General features: G+C 39.9%; 1 protein-coding gene across 1 annotated transcript in view; it reads left to right on the top strand.

The window, feature by feature from the left end:
• The window catches only part of LEMD1 (LEM domain containing 1), a 58,859-nt gene extending 45,214 nt beyond the window's left edge, over positions 1-13,645 (top strand). The window contains 2 exon segments of the mRNA XM_029226897.1: positions 12,489-12,556; positions 13,447-13,645. Coding sequence (XP_029082730.1) covers positions 12,489-12,556; positions 13,447-13,645 — 267 coding nt within the window.
• The last annotated feature ends 631 nt before the right edge of the window (positions 13,646-14,276 follow it).

Here is a 14,276-nt window from a genome sequence, read left to right as displayed (position 1 = left end):
CAAAGTGAAGAGTAAATTACATATTCTATAACTACTTAATAAGCCCTTTGTTCTTACCTATGACATGTGCTAATGGGAGCTAAATGCCATCCTTACAAGGAATGTAATTTAACATTCTTCTTGTAAAAATACTGACCTCCTGGTAGATGTGCTTAAATATGCCTGATGATCAATATACCTTTATCTTGTTGATTACATGCTGATTCTTTCTGTGTAGTAGAACCCAGTTTTGAAATACAAGAGCAGCAGGAAGAGACAGTGAAACCAAATTCTGATTACAATGATTCTAAGATGATAATAAAGGTAAACTTATTTATTTTCATAAAACTGAATTATGAGCAGTGGTGGTCTTTTTCTGTAGGAAAAATATGAATTTGTTTAGGAAACGCAGCTTTCCTTTCCCTTTCATCTAAGAATATAACCATTACTGACTTTAGCTAATTTATAATTTGCATTATGAGTATAGATATATGTATCCATTTTAGGGAGAGGAATTTCCTGTTGTACCTCTCACATGAGGACACCTGAGTTATTTTAATCTCTAGGGACTTGTTAGGGCTTTGTGAGCACCAGGCACTATTCATCGCAATTCATGAGTCCAGGCATGATTTACTATAGATAATTATTGATTATGGAATTTACTATCCAAAAGGCTTCTTGGAGGAGGCTATATGGTCCATCTTATAGATGAGGAAACAAGAAGAGAGGGCATATGACTTGTCCAAAGCACAGAGAGTTAGAAGAAAAATTGGAATCGAATTCTGGTCTCCCAGTTTCCATTCTACTGCCCTTTCCAGTATATCAAGCTGCCAGAGGGGCGGAAAAACAACCAGGCACCTGAGTAGTGAAACAGCTCCCCCCAGTGTCCCTTTTTTTTATATCGCAGAAGGACTCCAGAACATCTGTTCACCCATGGAAGCAAAGGCTTTCTTTCTGATGATTGCTTTGCAAAGAAAGTCCTTGCGAGGCACTCGTTGGTGACTCTTCCATTCACACATTAAACCATGCTACAGAAATCATGAGAGTTAAAACGGGCTGACACATATGCATATGGGTACCTGGAATTCTCCCAAGTGGACAAAAAAAAATCTCAAACCTGAAAAACTTTTTTTGACATTTTATTATAACATATCTTACGCATCCAAAAATTTATAAAGAATCACATAATGAGTAGAGTCCCACTCCAGAGATTTTTTAAAAAATCATTGCTAATTCAGTTGAAGACCCCAATGTATCCCTCCCTGATCATATTCCCTTCCTTCCTTTCCCGCAAGGTAACCACTGATCTCAATTTTCTAGTTTTCATTCTTTTCCTTTTCTTTACAGTATCCACAGACTTTAGTTTCTCATGATTTTGGACTTTATTTAAATTATAACGTAATGTGAGTATTCTGTAACTTTCCTTTATCATTCAGTATTATGTTGTGAGCTTCATCCCATATTTGTAGCTCTAGTTCATTCATTTTTACTGCTATATACTTATTATGAAAATATATCTATCCATTCTTTATTTATTGGACATCTGGATCATTTCCAAGTTTTTCTAATACAAGCGATGCTGCTACAAACATTGTGACAAATGCTCCATCGTGTAAACGTACAAGAAATCTTCTTCTGATTGAATGAATGATCTAAGAGTGGAACTGCTCCACTAATAGTAGAATCAAAGGGTATATCTCCCTTCAACTTAACACAGCATCTGCTAAATTGCTCCGAAAAGAAGCTGCAGCATTTTAGGTTCCTACCAGCAATACATTAAGAGCTCCATTGTTCTAACTCTTCTTCAAAATTTAGTATTGCCAGATTTCATTTTTGTCAATGTAGTGGTTGGAGGATGGTAGTTCATTATGATTACAATTTGTATTTTTCTTATTATTAATAAGTTGAGCATCTTTTCACATGTTTGTTGGTCATTTGTGTTTTCTCATCTGTGAAATGCCTGTTCATTTCTCTTGCCCATTTTTCTATTGTTTACCCTTTTCTTGTTAATTTATAAGAGCTCTCTATATTTTGGATACTAATCCTTTGTTAGTCATTAAGTATAGAACGTATCTTCTAGTAGCTTGCGATTTCTTTTTTTTTTTTGAGAAAAAGATTTTTTTGCAGTAGTCTTAGGTTCACAGCAAAATGGAGAGGAAGGTACAGAGATTTCCCATATAACCGCTGCCCCCCACACATGCAGAGTCTCTCCCATTACTAACAACCCCCACCAGTGGGCTTATCTTTTCACTCTTTTCTTGGTGACTTTTTTTTTTTTTTTTTTGCATTGAGAGCCCAGAATCCTAACCACTAGGCAACCAGGGAACTCCCCCTTTGTGTCTTTTTTTTTTTTTTTTAATGTAATTTAAAAAAATGATTTCAAACTTACAGAAAAATTCCAACAAAATGTTCCTGTGTGGCCTTAACCTAGGTTTACCAAGTCTTAACTTTTTACCACATTTTTTTGGTAATTTTATCTATTATTTTTTTCTCAAACTAAATTGTAGACATCATGACCTTTTACTCCCTCCCCAAAACTTTAGTATGTATTTCCTTAGACTAAAGACATAAGGACATTCACAGTACAATGACAGGAATCAGAAAAAAATTTAATTGAGATTAAATTCACATAACATAAAATTTACTATTTTAAAATGAACACTTTAGTGGCATTTAAGACATTCATAATGCTGTGAAACTACTACCTCTATCTAGTTTCAAAAATTTTCATCACCCCAAAATAAAACTCAGTACCCATTAAGCAGTTATTCCCCAATTCCCTTCTGGCAATTACTAATCTACTTTCTATTTCAATGAATTTACTTTTGGATTTTTCATTTGAATGGAATCATTCAGTATGTGATGTTTTATGACTGACTTCTTTCACTTAGCTTAAGGTTTTCAAGGTTCATCCATGTTGCAGCATGTATCTGTATCTTTTTATGACTAACAGTTCATTGTATGGATATACCACAATTTGCTATTCATTCATTCATTGACGGACATGTGGATTCTTTCCACCTCTTGGATATTGGGAATAGTGCTACCTTGAACATTCACATACAAATATTTGAGTACGTGTTTTCAGTTCTTTTGGGTATATATCTAGGAGTGGAATTGCTAGGTCTTATGGTAATTCTATGTTTAACTTTTTTAGTAATGGCTAGTTGTTTTCCACAGTGGCTGCAGCATTTTACATTCCTACTACCTATATATGAGGATTCTAATTTCTCATATCCTTGCCAACACTTCTTATTCCGCTCCAACTTTTTTTTAAAAGCCAGCCTGGTAGGTGTAAAGTAGTATCTCATTGTGGTTTTGCTTTGCATTTCCTTAATGATTAATGATATTGAACATCTTTTCATGTGCTTATTCCCCTTTTGTGTATCTTCTTTGCAGAAACGTCTATTCAAGCCATATGCCTATATTTTAACAAGCTAGTTTGTCTTTTTGTTGTTGAGTTGTAAGAGTTCTTTATATATTCTGAATACTAGACTGTTATCAGATATATGATTTACCAATATTTTTTTTCCCATTCTGTATGTTGCCTTTCTTGATGATGTTCTTTGAGATCACAAAAGTTTTCAGAAGTTTGTCTATGACAAGTCTTGGCATAGATTTCTTTAGCTTTATCCCGTTTGGAATTCATTCAGCTTCTTGAATCTGTAGATTACTGCTTTTTGCCAAATTTGGAACGTTGTCAGCCATTATTTCTCCAAATACCTTTTGTTGTTGTTGTTGTTTGTTTGGTTTTTTTTTTTTTGCGGTACACGGGCCTCTCACTGTTGTGGCCTCTTCCGTTGCGGAGCCCAGGCTCCGGACACGCAGGCTCAGCGGCCATGGCTCACGGGCGCAGCCGCTCCGCGGCATGTGGGATCTTCCCGGACCAGGGCACGAACCCGTGTCCCCTGCATCGGCAGGCGGACTCTCAACCACTGTGCCACCAGGGAAGCCCTCCAAATACCTTTTTTAGCCTGACCATCTTCGTCTGCTTTAGGAACTCTGATTACATACGTTAGATCTTCTAATCCCTTAAGACTCTGAGACTCTGTTTTTGTTTTGTTTTTAGTCTATTTTCTCTCTCGTTTGGTTTGGATGATTTATATACGTCTGTCTCCAAGGACATTGATTCTTTCCTCTGTTTTCTACATTCTACTGTCAAACCCATCTAAATAAATTTTTTATTTTGGTTGTTGAATTTTTTTCAATTCCAACATTTACATTTGTTTTTTCTGTATATATTGTACTATCTGCAGAGAATTAATATTTTTCATTTGTTTCAAACACGTCTCATATTGTTCCTTGAAACATTTTCTGGTGGTTGCTCTAAAATCCTGGTCAGATGATTTTAATATTTTTGTCATCGTGGTGTTGGCATCTGTTATTGTTTTTTCTCACTTGAGTTATGAGACTCCAGATCTTACTTAAATCTTTTGCTTTAGCTGACCTCCTCATACTCCACACTGGTGGGAAAGAGGGGTGCCAACTCTTTGCTCTCACGTGGGGGTAGAAGTCCAGTTCCCCCACTGGGCCTCCACGGATGCCCTGGTGTGTGTATGTGTGCCTTATTATTGCTGGGCTGCTGCAGGGGCTCCCACGTGGCCTCCACTGACACCACCCAGCTGGGGAGGGGGCTTCTGACACATGGAAGTGGAAATCCAAGCTTCCCATGTGCCTTTATGTTGGGGGTGGAGTGTGCCATTTGGCTGAAGTAGAGCAGTTACTGTCTTGCTAGTCTGTTTTCTGTCAAAAAAGTTTTCTGTCTTGCTAGGCTGCTCCTTTTCCCTTTCTTTGTCCTTTGGCTTTTGGCGGGGCTTTTCTGTCTGAACCCATTGATGTTTCCAGGTTACGGCTTCTCCAGCACCCAGTCCAGGATTTGTGAGGTAAAAAGAAAGCTCAGAGCACTCACCACATGTCATCCCTCGGGTCCCAAGGTCCCTAGCCCATCTGCTTCTCTCCATCTTTCAGAGTCTTTTTATGTTTGCTTTGTATATAACATCCAGGTTTTGGCTGTACTTAGCAAAAGAAACTGGGAGAAGCACATCTAAGCCATCTTGTTCCCAAAACCATTTTTGAGCAGTCTGTCATTTCTCTTCTTATCTGCAGTGTTAAATCTTGTCATATATCAAATTTCTATACATACATGGGTGTTTTAAAACGTACCTAGGATTTGTTTTAATCAAGTATGGTAAGGTGATAGACATGGAGACAACTGCCTTTGAAAGAAGAGTTTATTACCTACAGTTCCCAAGAGGAACAGGCACGTCATGCCATGCAGGGCCACATGGGGAAGTATCAGGGTCAGGCAGGAAGTAGGAGTGAAAGAAAGCATGGGCTCATGCCTTTAGTGTGATGTTTGCAGGAAGGAGTGGGTCAAGCAAGGCAAACATTTTAGGATTAGCTAGTTTGAATAATTTTAGTGGGCTCTGGGCCATAAGTGTGGTCCCTAGTTGTCCAATATCTGGCCAACTAGGAGAAATAATGGCTTGGTGTGTGAGAGTTAGGTAGGAAGGTGTTTGGGGTATGCGTTTTGGATTGTTTGGTTTGCATATGAAAGGCTTGCTTTACTATCTCTAGGAATTAGCTAGCCCCTTTTTTTTTTTTTTTGCAGTAGGTGGGCCTCTCACTGTTGTGGCCTCTCCCGTTGGGGAGCACAGGCTCCGGACGCGCAGGCTCAGCGGCCATGGCTCATGGGCCCAGCCGCTCCGCGGCATGTGGGATCTTCCCGGACCGGGGTACGAACCCGGGTCCCCTGCATCGGCAGGCGGACTCTCAACCACTGCGCCACCAGGGAAGCCCTAGCTAGCCCTTTGAGAGGCAGTCTCTTAAGGATTAGCAAGGCCCCAAGATGTCAAAGCATAAAATACAGAAAATAAAAACTATGATTAATACAATGGGGTCTCTACTCTGATTAATTCATCTAGCCTGTGCTGAGGGCAGGATGTCTTAATTCCCATAGCACCCCTTCCCCCACCTTGTCGTTGTTTTTAAATGGTGTCTTTATTTTACTTGTCCCTTCGTTCTTCCATATAAATTTTAGAATGTTTATCAAGTTCCATAAAAAATTCAGATTGGAGGGCTTCCCTCGTGGCGCAGTGGTTGAGAGTCTGCCTGCCGATGCCCACGTACCGCAAAAAAAAAAAAAAAAAAAAATTCAGATTGGAATTTTGATTGACATTTTATTGACTTTATAAATTAATTTGGAAAGAGCTGGATTTTCATTCTGTTGAGTCTTCCTGTTCATGTTCTTTACATTTATTGAAATTTTCTTTAATGTCCTTCAGTAAGATTTTATTATTTTCTCAGTGAAGGTCAGGTTCATCTTTTGTTAGCTTTATTAGGTAGCTTTGTTAGGTAGGCCTTTTAATTTTTGTTGCTATTGGGAATAGTATCTTTTTCAAATTATGTTTTAAATATTTGTTGCTAATAAATAGAAATGCAGTTGATTTTGTATATTGATCTTCTAAAAATGAACTCTTTGCAATTACAATAATTTTTCTGTAGATTCTTTTTTGTTCAGTTTGATTACCTTTAATTTCTTTTTGTTTTACTGTGCTGGCTAAGATCTCTTTATTACAATATTAAATCAGAGGGATAATAGTAGGAATTCTTTCCTTGGTTCTTATTCTAAAGAAAATGCTTTTAATATTTTCCCTTTGAGTATGATATGAGTATGATATTTGGTACAGGTGTTAAAGACACCTTTTATCAAGTTAAGGAAGTTCCCGTTCTATTCCTGGTTTGCTAGAGAATTTTTTTCAAAATCAGAAATGAAAATGATCACAAGGTTTTTAACCTTTCTTTTGTTAATGTGATGCAGATTATTTTAAAAGGCTTTAAATTAATTCAAAAACACAATGTTTTAGATGAGAGCTTTATTAAATCAAGGTTGAGGTAAAAACAGTGAAGTAAGGGTCTGAAATTATTGTAAAATCTTTTATTAACTTAATCATTTTAGTCAATAAAGGGATTTGGGCTAACTCAATTTTAAACTGTTCTAAATCAAAAGGTGTTTTCTGCCTGTAATCAGGGTTGCAACTGCCAGTTTGCCAAGTCATCGGTAAAAATGTCTCGTAGTGAAATAAAGTAATTGGAAAATGTAACACATTTTAGTTAGGAGAGAATTTCATTCCCACCCCCCGGAGCTTCACTGCTCCTGACTGCCCAGAATCCAACAGTAAGAAGTCCTGGAAGAATCAGAGAAAGGAAGGGTGGGAAACCCCTGCAGCACCCCTTTGATTGCCTGTAATTGTAGGTATCAGCCTAGGACATTTCTGGCTAGGTTTGGGTCTACAGTGTAAAATATACTTCTCGTGGATATGCAAACAAACTTGTATATCTTTATGGGCAAATATGAACGGCTTTAGTCAAGGTAGATTATTTTTCAAAAACCGAATATATTTTCGGATGAGTAATGATTTAATGAGAATACAAAATGATTATTATTCTTTCTGGCTCTAGATATCAGCCCAGTGTTTTGTAGTTAACCGTAATACAGTATGACATAATAGTTCATACACAATCCACTTTCAGATTCAATATGATATACATAAGTAGGCCAGAATTAACACAGAATAGTCTACCTGGAAAAATCTTATTAAAAAGCCAATTTCCCAAATATTTAAGAAGAGATCTGGCTGCAAGAGTTACTTCTATAAGAAATTAATTGATGATTAGATAATTTATCAATGAACAAAAACAGTTTTTACAAATATGTTTTGATATATTTGTAATGATAAATTTCCCCAATAGAAAGATTCCAAAACAAACCCCCAAAAACATAGACGTTGAAGCCAGAATATCTGGATTTAAATTACAGCTGTTCCTTTCACTAATTGTGTAATCTGGGGCAAATAATTTAGCTCCGTAAGTCTCTCTTTCCTCATCTATAAAATGGTGATGATTAGCTCTTAGAGTTGTTAGAAAGATCAACTGAATTGAGGCATGTTCAATGCCCAAGACGTTAAACATTCAGGCATGGTATTTCTAACTCCTTTCTAGTAAAGCAATACCATCATCCTGCAGCACAGCATGGTATGACGGGGAGGGGCTCCGAGGCTGCATAGCCTGAGTTGACTCCTGGCTCCACCAGCTCATCAGCTCTGTGACCATGGACACACTACTTAAACTCTCCATGCCTCAGTTTTCTCATCTGTAAGATGGTCATTATAAAAATATCTTCCTCATAGGGTGGTAGGATTAAGTGAGTTTATTTATGTAAAATGCTTTAGAGTGGGGCCTGACACCCAGGAAATGCTATTTAAGTGTTAGCTAGTATTGTAGTGAGACACTCATGGTTTAGTGTACTGGTATACCTAGAACTATCACATTTATAACTACAGCTGATCAGTAATAGGTGGATGGGTATAATTTTCTGACTTGAATGCCAGGGATGTCCTGAAGAGGGTGGAGCAGCAGAGGAGGCCATGCATTCCCTTGCTCCCTGCTGTGAATGTTTTGCAAAAACAGCAGTGTTTGGGGCTTCCCTGGTGGCGCAGTGGTTGAGAGTCCGCCTGCCAATGCAGGGGACCCAGATTCGTGCCCCGGTCCGGGAGGATCCCACGTGCCGCGGAGCGGCTGGGCCCATGAGCCATAGCCGCTGGGCCTGCGCGTCTAGAGCCTGTGCTCCGCAATGGGAGAGGCCACAGCAGTGAGAGGCCCGCTTACGACAAAAAAACAAAAACAACAAAAAAAAGACAGCTGTGTTTGCAGAATCTAGCTCTGAGCATGGGGAGAAAGGAACAGAAGTATTCCATTTCCCCATGGGTGCCATTTACTCTCACTAAGCCACTGCTTTAATGAACACCAGTATTTTTTAGTGCCATTGTAAATGGTGTTTATAGTGAAAATCATATTACAACATTAAAGGAATTGTTTAAAGATGAAAAGTAAATCAGCTACAAATATGCCACCTGACGCAAAAACTGATTTAATTTTTTTCTCTCTAGGTTTTGTTTATGTGCATATGCAGTATGTATTTACACAGTTGCCATCACTGTGTACATACAATTTTATACTGTTTACTGTGTTTAACATTAATCTATAACCTTTTTCCTGTTAAATAATCATTATAATTATTATTTTTTATATAAATTTAGTTATTTATTCATTTATTTAATTTTTGGCTGCATTGGGTCTTCGCTGCTGCACGCGGGCTTTCTCTAGTTGCAGTGAGCAGGGGCTACTCTTTGTTGCGGGGCGCAGGCTTCTCATTGTGGTGGCTTCTCTTGTTGCAGAGCACAGGCTCTAGGCGCATGGGCTTCAGTAGTTGTGGCTTGCGGGCTCTAGAGCCCAGGCTCAGTAGTTGTGGCGCACAGGCTTAGTTGCTCCGCGGCATGTGGGATCTTCGTGGACCAGGGCTCGAACCCGTGTCCCCTGCATTGGCAGGCGGATTCTTAACCACTGCGCCACCAGGGAAGCCCCTATAATTATTATTGATGGCTGCAGAGTCATGTTGATAGGCCATAATTACTCTTTTTTTGAAAATCAAAATGTCTACCTTTTACATACTGTAGGAGAACTCTAGGAATGTTAGTAAGGGCAATAAATTATAGAAGAAAAGGAAATCAAAGACCTATACCTCCTTATGGCAGGAGGAAAGAGAGGGAGGGAGTATCTGATTGCCTAAGAGCTGTGAAATCCTATAATTTGATTTTGCAACAGATTTCTACCCTAATGCTTTACTTAACGTATCTATTTTTAAATTTAAGAGAATTAAAAAGAAGTTGCATGTGACAGGTACGTGGAGGTTCATTTTACTACTGTCTACTTTTGTATATGTTTGACACTTTCTGTAATTAACAAGCTTTAAAGAAAAGAATGTGCTTATAAAGGATTTTTCCGACACCCTTGGAAATCATTTGAGGTGTCTCTTGGTGAGCAGATCCCCACAGCCCACGCACGTGGGAATTTTCAAAGTCTCTCTACCTCAAGAGTCTTTGCTTCCTTCTTCCAGGAAATTGATATAGTGTATGTGCAGAGATGTCCATGCTGGGAACAGTGCTCCCTCAGATGTGGCACTCTTGTGCCTGGCTCAGCTCCCACCATCTGCAGAGACCCTGCCCGGGTGTCACTAAACCACCGTTGAGAACATCTTTAAGAGGGTGGGGCAGGGAGTAGAGGGGAAGGGGTGAAGGCAGTAGCTGACTCATCATTGCTGGCCTAGACTGGGAAGGGGTGACCGGTAGTAAATGGTTGTAGAGCAGGCCATGCCCTCTCTACCCCACCTTGGGCTGAGACCATCACACCTGCTGATACAATACACCCTGGAGGTGATTGTCCAGACTCATTAGAGTTACATGCTCTTTTGGGGTGTCCTGATGACACACTTGCTAAGACCAGGGCTCTCCTTTCTCCTGGTAACTCTGTGACTCACGTGAATGCCCAGGTGCCCCCTGTCCTGTCCTACCCTCCATCACACCCTAGTCAGTCTTTCTCAATATTGCTGTCAGAACATCTCCTTTTGGGACTTCCCTGGTGGTCCAGTGGTTAAGAATCCATCTTACAATGCAGGGGATGTGGGTTCAATCCCTGGTCAGGGAACTAAGATCCCACATGCTGATGGGCAACTAAGCCCGTGTGCTGCAACTACTGAGCCCAGGCCCTCTGGAGCCCACACACCACAACTAGAGAGAACCCCTCGCCCTGCAACGAAGGATCCCACGTGCTGCAACTAAGACCCAACGCAGCCAAAAATAAATAAATAAAAATATATTTTTAAATTACATTAAAAAAAAAAAAGAATGTCTCCTTTTGATTTTCCTTCTGGTTCTTGTTCTATGCTGGTGTCGGTCAGTCCTTTCCCTGTCTGAGGCAAGTCCCATCCTGCTCCTGTATATCTGGGAGTTCTTGGTGCCTGTCTCCTTTGCCCTCAGCCTCTGGCAGTATCATGAGGCCTCTGGCAGCACGGCAGGTGTCAGAGGCTCCTGTTGTGTTTAGGGGTCCTGAGCCCCTGGGAGGGGGGCAAATATCTATACCCAGTGGTAGATATTATGGGTTGATTAAAGAGAAATGGAAAATCAAACCATCATGTTGTACACTTTAAACTTATACAGTGACGTGTGTCAATTACTTCAATAAAACAGGGGGAAAAAGAGAAATAGAAAACAGCTCTGTGAGATCCAACAGATGGTCTGATTGGGGAGAAGGAAGTCAGTGCAGAATACTTAACAAAATCCCCATGCTCAATGGTCAGCTGTTTAGGACAGGGATGGTGTGGTGGTCCCTTCAGAAATCCTCACTGCCAGCGTGGGGACTGGTACTCAGCAGCACGGTACAAATGTTTGTTGAATGAATAAATAAAACTTCAGGTCAATAAAGTCAGGTACAGAACATGTATACGAGTGCCAAAGAAATATAGACCAGATGAGTGATCTGAGTAGATAGAGTAATAAAGAAGACTTCTTATAGGAGGGAAATTATTTTTAGAAACTGAAGGGTAGAGAGGAGTCTAGTGTAGAGTTCCATTGATAATACTGTATGACCTTAGACAAGTTACTTAACCTTTCTGTGCCTCAAACATCATCTTCAAAATGGAGCAATGAGAGTGCCTACCAGATGGGGGCAGGGTGGTCTCGGAGGCTCAGTGAATTCTTGGGAAATAGGACCTGGAACTTGATAAACAGCGGTCAGCAACATCATCTGGTACCACATCTTTACATTCTTAGGGGTCACCCTGGACACTGCAGACATTTGAGGATGATAAGGTCTGAATCTTAAACATGAATGGACCGTCAAGGAAAACCAGACATATGAGGAGAAACAGCAACATGAAATTAATAACAATTATCATTACTACAATCATTATGCCTAATGTTTATTGAATGCTTACTATGTGTCAGGAGATGTTTTCATCACTTTGCATATATTAAATCATTTAATCTTTGCAACTCTATTTCACAGGGAGGAAACAAAGGCCTAAAGAGCTATACCTTTTCACTTTACTGAAAAAATACCATAATGAAAGAAATTTGGGGGAAAAGGAAAAAAGAAAAAAGCCACGATTGTCTCTCCTTCTACCCCTAGTACAGAACATTTTCACTTTCCTAAATTATTTTCTAGTCCTCCTTCATCGCCAACTTGTTTTTTGTTTTTTTTGGCCAACTTGTTTTTTAAAATAACTTTATTCTTTATATAAGAATGGCGCAGGCTCATAAAATAAGTTCCAAGCAATAAAAAAGTACAAATAAGAGAGCAAAAGAAAGAGTTATTTAAGAACAGAATGCTGCTGGCATCATGTGACCTTCGTCACTGGCATGTCTATTGTGTGTGAATCACTGAACTAAAATATTACTCTGCGGAACTTGGATGTTTTTACTAATTACTGAATAAAAGAAGGCAAAGTGAAAGTCTGTGCTATGAAGTACTAAACAACCTGATATACCAAAAACGTATCAGTTCTCAGAGTATATGACTTTTTCTAGAAAAAAAAAAAGATTCTTTGTACAAGACATTGGAAACAATAAATTCTTCTTGATATATATATATATACATTTTTTTTGATTCATTAGAGACCCAAGGCTTCCACCAGTAAACCAAAAGCCCTAGAAGGCTTCTGCCTGGATTCTGAGGAAAGAAGGTAATGCTTTTCTTAACATATGAGGAGATATTATTGTCTTATGTAACTCCGCGAAAAAAATTCATTATTCACATCTCTGTGAAGGGTTTGAGTCTGTAAAGAACGTGTTGAGAAAGAAGAAAGATTGGTGATATCTCACAATTTCGAAGCCGAAGGGGCCTTACATACTGTCCAGTTCACCACCCATGTTTAGAGATAAGCAAACAGGCCAGAGAGACTGAGGAGGATGCCATAAATCACGGTGAGCTGAGACCATCCCAAGTTTCTTGATTTGTAGTCATTTAGAGACATTTATTCCTATTTGTGGTAAAGGGAAAAGAGAAGAAAAAACAAAAGAGCAAGTAGTTGAAATAAGTGCTCAAGACAGGACATTTTATGGGTCAGAGAGTAAAGCCTTCTGGAAAGTTCCCTTCTGAATAAACTTGGGCCGATTTCCAGGATTTGACTAGCAGATCAGAAAGTACCCCCTTGCCCCTTTAAATGCAAAATAAGCAGATTTCAAAAATAGTTCCCATCTCCACCCTGAAAGGCAGTGCTTATACCTGTGGAGAGAGAAGGAAGAGGGCCAGTGAACTGATGCCCCCCAACAGCTTGTACCCATCCCCACTGGGGACCAGGGGATCTGTAAGTCCCTAAGCTGGCCTTGCACCAGCATTGAAAGACGTTACACAGTAGGTGATAAATAAATGCTCTGTGGGATTTTACAGATCTCACATCCTGGTGATACCCTGTTAACATTACTCACTGAAATTAGCACAGGTTTTAAATGAGTGGCGCTCTTCCCTAAAGCCCCACCGTGGTTACTCCCTTGGGCCCAAAGGCCCACGGATTTTAAGGGGTGCTCAAGTAGCAGTTGTACACAACCCTAAGAGCCACTACTGTTTTCACAGGTGTGCTGCGAGAGCATCAGACGTCAGATTCAAAGCATGGAATAACATCAGAGAGAACGCCTGCTGCATAGTGAACAGGAGCGCTGCGAGCAGGAACATAGAAACGTTTCCAGCAGGCTTGAAACTTGCTGTGTTTGGCATCTTCATCACTGTGATATTTGTCTACATAACTGTGGAAGGGAAGCCACTCTTTGGTTAAGTGCTTTAGAAGCAGAGTGATGAGCGCGTGCCTGAGAACTGCTCCAAGCCCTCTTGCTTCAGGAAAGAAGAGAGGCTACTCTTAACGGGGCAGGCCCAGCCCCATAGCCAGGTAGTCTTCCCTTGCACTGTGTTGCTCTCAAGGATCTGTAGCCAAGCTCAGACAGGTAGAAGCAATGAGGGAGAGAACAAGGCACTTGTGTCAAAGGGCTTGATAGTAGGAAATTCCCCGAGTCAGGTTGGCTACCATTAAAGGTACTTTCATGTTTGTGCAGACCTCTAGAAAGGAAACTGTACCTGGAGTTTTTCTCTTTAACCATGGCAATAAGCCGTGGATCACATGTTATTCACTCGTCAAATTGTATAGTCAATTATGGGAAAGGCCACAACAGGTAATTAACAAAAAAGGAATTGTCTGGTTTGGCAAACACAAAGAACTAGCCAACATCACCAGTAATGAAAGGAAAACCACTTAGAACCAGATCACATATTTGCCGTTGAAACTTAGCAAGGTTTGAAAAAATTGAGGCCTGGTGAGGGAGTGTAATGATCATGGCCCCTGGGAGCAGGTAGAGCTGAATAGGCACCTGAGCTCCTCTGTTTATTGGCTTTGTGACCTTGGGTGAATTAGT

Source organism: Monodon monoceros, unplaced genomic scaffold, assembly GCF_005190385.1.
Source record: "Monodon monoceros isolate NGI ecotype Baffin Bay Population unplaced genomic scaffold, NGI_Narwhal_1 Super_Scaffold_18, whole genome shotgun sequence".
Lineage (NCBI taxonomy): Eukaryota > Metazoa > Chordata > Mammalia > Artiodactyla > Monodontidae > Monodon > Monodon monoceros.
Note: the sequence above shows the minus strand (reverse complement) of the source record. Positions and strands in the feature narration are given on the sequence as shown.